This window comes from Aphelocoma coerulescens, chromosome 2 (assembly GCF_041296385.1).
Source record: "Aphelocoma coerulescens isolate FSJ_1873_10779 chromosome 2, UR_Acoe_1.0, whole genome shotgun sequence".
In the NCBI taxonomy this organism is placed as follows: Eukaryota; Metazoa; Chordata; class Aves; order Passeriformes; family Corvidae; genus Aphelocoma; species Aphelocoma coerulescens.
In genome coordinates this window covers 150,129,267-150,137,784 of record NC_091015.1, presented here as the reverse complement: position 1 = coordinate 150,137,784, position 8,518 = coordinate 150,129,267, and the positions used below count along the sequence as shown (strand labels likewise).

The following is an 8,518-nucleotide window of genomic DNA, read 5'->3' as shown; positions in this document are numbered from 1 at the left end:
CAAAGTAAAGGCACTGGCAAAGTAAAAGCACTGGCAAGAAAACTCAGTAAAGGTTTGTACTGAAAATGAAATGGTCATTCATTTATTATGTATTTTTTGGCAACAGTCTTTTTTTTAATAGTCATTTGTGCCGGCCAGAGGAAGTGTGTGGACAGGCTGCCAACACGGGTGAGCTCCCAAGATTATCCAACAAGTCTTGCGCAGCGAGTACATCCCTTGACGTCTCAGCTCCAGGAGTTCTGGGATCATTTAAGAATATGATTTTATCATTCATCATTTGAGACTCTGATTTTATCTTTCCCTGGAGTAAGTCGTGAGCTCCCATGACTATGGAAAACAACTCTGGGTGATAACTGAGCTAGATCACGCATAGGGCTGCACGGAAGCTCCTCTCCGAACCCGTACCAGGACCTGGGGACTCGGAGGGGACTGTCCGGTGACTGGAGCCCCGGAAGCGCGACCCGCAGGCAGCGGCCGAGCCGCCGGGGGCCGCGGGGCGGGCGCGGCTCCGAGCGCTGCCGCAGCAGCGCAGCCGCCGCCGGGCGCGGACTACAGCTCCCGGCGTGCCGAGCGGAGCCCGCCCGCCCCGGCACTGCCCGGCTGGGCTGGGCTGGGCTGGGCCGGGCCGGGCCGGACCGGGCGCCGGCCCCCGCGGGAGCCCCGGGTCTCTGGGAGCGGCGCGGGCGGGGGCGCGGCCGGCGGCGGAGGCAGGCGGGAGGTAGGAGTGTGTGTCCGTGTGTCCGTGTGTGTGTGCGGGGGCCGGCGCCGCGCCGGGCAGGTGAGAGCCCCGCGGGGAGGAGGAGGAGGAGCAGGGGGAGGAGGAGGAGCAGCAGCAGCAGCAGGCGGCGTGCTCCTGCCTGCCGGGGATGCGTGTGTGCCTGTGCGTGTCTGCGCGCCGCTCACCTCGGTACCGCTCGGGTCACTCGGTGGCGGGCGGGTCCAGCTACTGCCGGCGCCGGCGGGGATCGCGTTTCCCAGCGCGGCCGGCTCTCGCTGAGGTCCCGAGAGGAGCGTGAGTGAGCAGCGGCTGTGAGCGATCACGTATGTGCTATAGGGGCACATGTGTTTCCTACGCATGCAACACATTTGTCGGGCTGCAGGCTTCGCCCCGTGACACCGGGCGGCCTCGAGGGGGATGGGGCCCAGGCGAATGGGGTAATAACGAATTAATTGCAGATGAGAAGTAATATCCGTCTTTGAGTCATCAGTCTTTGAGGCATAATTTCATTCCAAAAGCTCTTAGATGAATGGTAGATCTTATATAGGAAAGCAGTAGCTTTTCCCGTAGGATTATCAGATTTCCACCGGAGAATACAGATCCTGGATTACTGAGCTACATGGGATTTGCGTGTTTCTTTCTAATTAGTCGGTGAATCTGAGTGTAAAATTCTTTATTTGGAAGGGGGGGGATGGGAGTTGTATGCTTCCAAAAGAACAGACATATCTTTTCTCTGACATTTTACACAGTTTTTCTGGTTATCTTGTGCTCTGTAGGCACTTACTGCCTTAATTGGGTAGTGGTGTCAAAGGTTGATTAGATTCCCTAATAGATTTTGGATCTGCAAGAGGATTGCAGTTTTAAATGCGTGGCTAAAACAATCGTGTTTGCCATCTCCCCTCAAACAGTTGAGAAGAGGGCTGATACCTTACATTTGTGTTATCTTCCCTTTGGTTTTGTTAATGTATCATCATGAGGTTGTCGGGTTCGGTTTTGTTGTTGTTGTTTTTTTCCCCCTCTGCTATTTCATTTGCAGACCAAAAAGAAATGAATGTCAGAGAGGATTTGTTTAATCATTTAACAGCTGACACAAGCCATGTCCCTAACAAAACGTTGGTGAAAAAGTAGAAGATTTCTGGGATACAGCAGCACCAGTACTGTGAAGCCGCTTCTGCAGGTCAGGAGCAGCATTTGCTGGAGGATGCCATAGCCCAGGAGGTGAGGCTCGTGGGGACGAGGTCGATGGCTTGCATGGAGCTTCTCTACCTGGCTGAGGAGAGCAGACAGGTGCCTCTGGGCACCGCTACCGCCTGGAGCCTGCCCTCCCATCCCTACAAGCAGGAGCAGCATGAGGGGGGTGAGGTGGACTCCAGAGCAGCCACTGCTGTGGCAGCCCTGCACTGTGAACAGCATTGCAAGCCCTTGCAGACGGGCCCTGTGGCTGAGCCCCCCCTGGCACCCCAGCCCTCATCCCTGGGCACCTCGCCCCAGGAGCATCCTGCACCCTCCAGCACCTCCCAGCCCTGCCAGCCAGCCGAGTGCTTGCCCAGGGAAGAGGATGGAGGGAAGAAGAAAGCCTGCTGCTGTGCCCAGGAACTCGAGACGTCATTCACCTATGTGGATGAAAATGTAAATCTGGAGCATGCAAGAAGTCCCCCCACTCCTACAGGTGGCCAGGATGCCTCTCTGCAGCAGCACTCCTGCAGGGAGCTGCCACCTGAATGGGTGCACGATTCTCCTTCCTTGGTCTCCGAGGAGGATGATGCTGCCTCGGAGGCAGCAGCTGGGAAATCCGTTGACTATGGGTTCATTAGTGCCATTTTGTTCCTGGTTAGTGGCATTTTGCTGGTGATAATTTCCTACGTGGTACCCAGAGATGTGACTGTGGATCCCAACACCGTGGCTGCCCGGGAGATGGAGAGGCTGGAGAACGAGAGTGCGAGGATCGGTGCTCACTTGGACCGCTGTGTTATCGCTGGGCTGTGTCTCTTAACCCTGGGGGGCGTGGTGCTCTCCAGCCTGCTGATGATGTCCATGTGGAAAGGGGAGCTCTACCGGAGGAGCAGGTTTGCATCCTCCAAGGAGTCTGCAAAGCTGTATGGATCTTTCAATTTTAGAATGAAGTCTGGAGCAAATGATAATATGCTCGAGCTGTCATTAGTTGAGGAAGATGTGCTTGCCATAGATAATTAGTGTGGTCATGATTTTTAAGGCAGCATTTCTACAGGAAAATATGTTTCATTAAAGAAAGCAGATGCAGCTAAAGATAGCTGGTGATGCAGTTTATTTGTCTGACAAGAATGGTGTTATCTTAAGCTCTATAATCAAATGTTTGCAATATATGAGTACTTGTTGTAAAAGGGAAATGTGCCAGACGAAATGCAAATGATATAAAATAATGAAAACCACTGAATAAAAAGAGATTTGTGATAAGTAGGTTCCTCAGATACTTGTTTATCCTAATATAAAACATTCCACTGGTGTCTTGCCTATATAATTTTCTTATTACTCCCATGTAGAACAAGAATGACCTTGACACTTTAGAAGCTGTTAATTTTTGAAGCCTGCAGGATTAGTAAGTCTACTTGATAGAATGTTAAGAAGCAGGACCAGTAATCAAATAGCAGGGCTAATATTTCATTAAGAGATGCTTTTTTATTCTTTAATTTTAAGCATATCCCTTTTCTTCAATTGAATGACGGCTGCGGGTAGAAAGAACACCACTTGGTCGTGACTGGCCACAAACCTCCCATATTTTCAAACAATTGTACAATTAGTGATGATTATTTAAAATATAAAATAAGAGGCAAAGGGCAGGAAACCATATGGCCCATGGTATTGGTAGGAGACAAAAGGCTCTTTCAGCTTGAAGTCAGTGGCTCCATTTCAGTTCAGATTAGCAATGATTGATTGTCATTAACTTCTGATAGCTATAGTGACCCATATAAAAGAAGTTTAGTTCTTGGTGGACAGATGTCTTTGTATGAAGACTGCCATAACATGAATAAACAGACCTCTTGTTGGAATCTCAAAAGACCCAAAGACTGAAAAAGCATGGGGATGCTGAGACTGGGCATTTCTCCTTCAGTACAGATGCCAGAAGAAATTCAAGCTCAGCTGCAGGGTTTTGCTTATACTGGGGATGTCTGCATCCTATTAGTCCTTTTTGAAACTTCAGTTTTATGTCACTAGGCTGTCAACCTTCTCATAACCAGGAAGGTCAGGAAGGATCTCTCTGAGACTCGTTCAATAAAACACAATTTATTTGTAAAAAATAAATCATCAGGAAATACAGAGGTTAAGTATCAGGCAGTTTACTGGCTGACATGAGGCTCACTTAACATAGGGGATGATCAAGGGTACATGTTGCTATTAATCTCAGTTCTGTGGCACTGTAGCCAAAAACCTGTACCACTGATGGTATTTGCTTTATTATCAGTCAGTTTCTGTGGAACATTGACATGTTCTTGCTGTGCTGGGAAAATCAACAAAAATTGTTCAGTACACCACTTTCAGTTCTTACTGAGCAATGGTTAATACATATATATATATATATGTCTTACTAATGTGTATATGTATGTTATGTATGTATGTGTCCCTGGCAAAGTCAAACGTGGGTGAAGAGCTCTGTCTGTGCAGTCTCTGACTGCAGTCTTAGAAGAAAAATGTGCTTCACTATGACAGCCCTCTCAGTTGTGAGTTAACTCTCAAATATCAGGAATATGAATTATTTTTAAAATGATACTTTTTTCCCACTGTGACACACAGGAGAAGAGTTCTCTTGGGAAGGAGTGAGGAGATCTCCTTTAAATTCCCTTTACCCAGTAATAAGTGGCAGCACAAAGTTCAGAATAACAAGTGGATGGCAGAAACGGGTTTCTCACAGAGAGACTAAACGCTATTTTGCCACTTGGTTCTTCATTCCCCTTCTCTGCTGTTCTTGTCAGGAGACAAGTGCAGCACCCAAGTCTGACTCAGCTTGTTCCATCCCTTGTGCTTGCTGGCTGCAGGTGCTGGCATGGGGTGGCTGTGATCAAGGGCCCAGGAGCTGCCCTGCTCCAGATTCATGCCTTTGGTCAGTCAATACCATACTGTGGTACCCAGACTTTAAAGCTGGCCCCAGAAAAGAGAGCCTGCTTCACATGTTCCCTGCTCCATCTGCAGCTTTAGGTCAGTGTTACTGCGTCATTAAATGAGCTGCCTTATTAGAGGGTGCTGCTGCCCAGTAGATCATGATACACGGCGTGTTCACAGGCAGTAATTCAGCAGTGACCAGCATCACCACAGTTGTGTTTGAAGAGCTTGCATCCTTCTGGCTGTGTTGTCAAGGATTCTGGATTGAATCTCTAGGGTAAATGTGTTCTTATATCTGGAAGCTACCTTCAGCCTGCTGTGATCAGTACAAGCAAGGAAGGAACTAGCCTGAGAATCTGGATGCAGAGCAGGAAGGTTCCTCCTTTTCTGTCCTTGGCCTGCTGGTGGGGTATGTGGGCACTGCCCGCAGAGCTTGGCACATGGCTCAGTGTGGGGAGGCGGGAACAGCGCTTTCACCCTGCCCTGAGGATGGGAAGGGGCTGACCGTGGCCTCCACAGGTCCAGGGAAAGCCATGCCAAGGAGAGGGCAAATGGTGCTGAGCTGGGGTCAGCAAGATGGTGTGGGGCGGAAGGCGGATGTCTCAGGGGATGAAAACCCTTTCACCTGCCTGGGTCCCGTGTTCTCACCTACATGCCAGAAGCTCTAAAACTGCGGCTGGTGGTTTTGAGAGCTATTATTTTTATTTTTTAATTATACATATGCATGAAATTGGAGTACATTCCATTATTGCAGAAAGATGACAGCTTAAGCTGTACAGATCACGGATTTCTTGTAGAAACCATGACATGCCTTAATGCTGATTATTAGCACTAGAAAAAGGAACGCTCCCCTGAATGTCAGTATGTTATTGTCAAGTGAGAAGTTTTCTGACACTTTGTAAAACGCCTGTCACAGATCATGAACCTGCAATACTTTAATGAACCCTGAAATTTTCCCTGAGCATTTTAAGGAAACATTAGTCAACCTAATAATCTAAATATACACTGCAGAAGTGTGAGGAGTAATAAAATTTAAACAGCAGGACTAACAGAGTTTCTTTATTTTGGTGTGTGTGCTATGAAAGAGGTGAAGGAAGGCCTTCAAAGTGCAAGAATTTAGCAGATAAAAATGCTCAGGACGTTTCTGTGGTCACCTTTACAAATTGCAGCATGGTGTGAGTTGACGGTGCAATATAAAACCTCTGGACTCTCAGGTTCTCGTGCTGTGAAACCAAACGCAGACAGAAACCAAAGCACTTGCTGTCTGGTGGCTGATGGTGGAAATGAATGTATAAGCCCGCTGGCCAGTGGACAGGGCTTCCCACCATTAACCTCGCACGAGATGTTGCCAAAGGGCGAGGCCAAGGGACATTGATTGTCCTCTGATGCACCCTCACAATTTGACTTCCCCTGCTTGATACTTAAATGCTTTAAGGGTACAAATGTGAGAAGAATTGTTGGTGGTTTTTTCATTGCCTGGGCTAAAATTGTCACTTGAATCATTGGAGAGCTTTCTCCTTTTTTGAGGAACTAAATTTTGGCAAATACCAAGTGGATTTTAGGTGCCCTCTAAACATACCAGGATTCTGAGTATGGATTTCTGAGTACCCTGGAAACACAACAGGATTTTTGCCCTTAGTCAGTTTATTTCTGACCAACCCCAGCTGCCCAATGTGACACTTTCCCATTTTCTACCTCATGATGTGTCTGCTGGCTGGGCCCAGCCCTGGCCTCTGCCTTCCCACTGGAGGTGTCCATGCTTCCCTAAACTGCAGGAATGGAGGCTTCCCCGCAGCGAGGCGACAGCTGCCAGTGTCTGGCTCCCTGCTGCTCAAACAGCTCCCTGGTGACCCGTGCTCTCACTTCCTTTTTCTCAGTCAGACGCTGTGGCTGAGGCTGGACATTGGGAGCTGCATGGCACCTGCTGGGAATGCCATCGGAATGGAGGCTGTCACCACACGGTCCCAGCCCCCCACTCTGGAGGTGCCCAGCGTGGCTCCCCCCAGCCTCGCCTGCTCCTGCCAGCCCGAAGCCAGCCCCATGACAGAAATGCCTAAGACTCTCCTAGGAAGCTACACTGGGTTGTTGTTGGGTTTTTATGTGTTTACAATTTTTTAGTCTTTGTAATTCTTTTAAAAATCTGTCTGCAATGAGTATAAAGTTTACTGACTAAGAAAGCAACTGGTTTAATCTTGTAAAACTCTGACCCACAACAGGGCGAAACATCACAGTCCATCATGAGCTGTTCAATAGTGCGTTTGATGCCTTACTACAATCACAGCTGCGTTCTGTACAGAGTCAAAAATAAAAGTCTATGAAGCTGAGCACTGTCATTGTGGGTCTCTTTGCTCCTTGCTGATTCCAGTGATCAGCTCTTGCTCTCCATGCCATGGGTGCAGTCCCTAGTCCTCAGTGGCCAGGAGCCCATGTAGGCAGTTGTGTCCCACTCAACTCCATACAACCAGAACAAAAAAGAAAAGGTGGGTGGGAGCAGCCAGGGCTGTGTGAGCAGGCAGCTGGGGAGGTGCTGTGTGAGGACGTGGGTGTTGAGCCCCTGCTCACCATCACCACATACATGACCACTTCAGGATCACATCCTCACCTTGGCCCGGCTTGGCCGTGGCCAGGGCAGGAGGGCAGAGTGCCAGGCCCAGCACCAGCCATGGTGATGATGGGTGGGCATGCAGTTCCGAGAAAGCACTGGAGGTGACGGGTGATGCAGAGAGATGCAGGAGCTATGTTCCTGCAGGTCTGTGGGCTGGGCATTGCTACCTCAGTGTCAGCTTCACCTCCCCCTCCAGAAGAGCTGTGCCAGAGTGGGCAGCAGTGGGAGGGTGCCGGTGCAGGGCCAGCAGCAACTGGCACCAGCAGCTAAGCAGGACCTCCAGGGAGCCTCACAGTTTTCTCCTGGCTTTTTTTGTTTCTCTCAGATCTCCAGTGTAGGTCAGTTATCACTTTAACCACCTTTGACAACCTGTACTCCCTCCCAGACGCGATTCAAAGGTATGCCACACAGGTTATGCCTCGTAAGGTCACTTTTCATTCTGGTGTGACAGAATCAGACCTTTCCCTGCCACTGTCGTGTGAATCACCATGTGGGTGGGAGAGCCGTGGTGGGTGCGGACCCAGGCTGGAGCAGGGGCTGTCTGCTCATACTACCTGTTAGCACAGAGCAGAGTACAACAGTGCCCCAATTTGCAATTCAGGTTTTAGGCTGTTCTGGCTACAGCAGTAATAAATGTGTCCCAGAAGTGGCCAAATTGGCTGCAGTGACAGCGCTGATGCCAAGTGGAGACTATGGTGTGCAACTGATAGCAAGAGGTTAAGAGAGTAGATGTATTTATAGATATGACAATCCATCGGCTTAAAGGACTGGGAGGCTTTTTAACTGAAAGCAAACACAAATTCATTTTTACTGTTTTTACATGTTTCTTCTTAATCTTACCATTTTAAATTTTGACAGATTCATTGTCATCTGTTGTATTCACAGGGGCTTTTGTTCCCCATGTTTATGAGTCCTGGCAAGGTCAAGAGTCCTATAGACTGCAGGGAGGTGAGACTTCTCTGATTTTCCTATCAGTTTAAATTGTGGATGTTATAAATCTGCATAAAACCAAACAAAACAAGAACCTCTTATTTGAAATGAACCTGCTTAATATTTGTTTGTGTAAATGTAAATGCAGTGCCCATGGTAGAAACTGAGCCGAATAATGCAGGCTTTAATTA

The 8,518-nt window shown here is 48.7% G+C and overlaps 1 protein-coding gene across 2 annotated transcripts; it reads left to right on the top strand.

Annotated features, from left to right (window-relative positions):
• The first annotated feature begins 635 nt into the window (after positions 1 to 635).
• On the top strand, positions 636 to 3,171 carry TMEM74 (transmembrane protein 74). 2 transcript variants are annotated; one of them, XM_069006032.1, is made up of 2 exons: positions 636 to 718; positions 1,755 to 3,171. In XM_069006032.1, exon 2 carries the CDS (start codon positions 1,961 to 1,963, stop codon positions 2,909 to 2,911), a length of 951 nt encoding a protein of 316 aa, XP_068862133.1. In that variant the 5' UTR covers positions 636 to 718; positions 1,755 to 1,960; the 3' UTR covers positions 2,912 to 3,171. The 2 variants fall into 2 exon arrangements, with proteins under 2 accessions (XP_068862133.1, XP_068862134.1); XM_069006033.1 differs by lacking the exon at positions 636 to 718 and adding an exon at positions 849 to 1,041 and having other exon boundaries at positions 1,803 to 3,171.
• Positions 3,172 to 8,518: the final 5,347 nt, after the last annotated feature.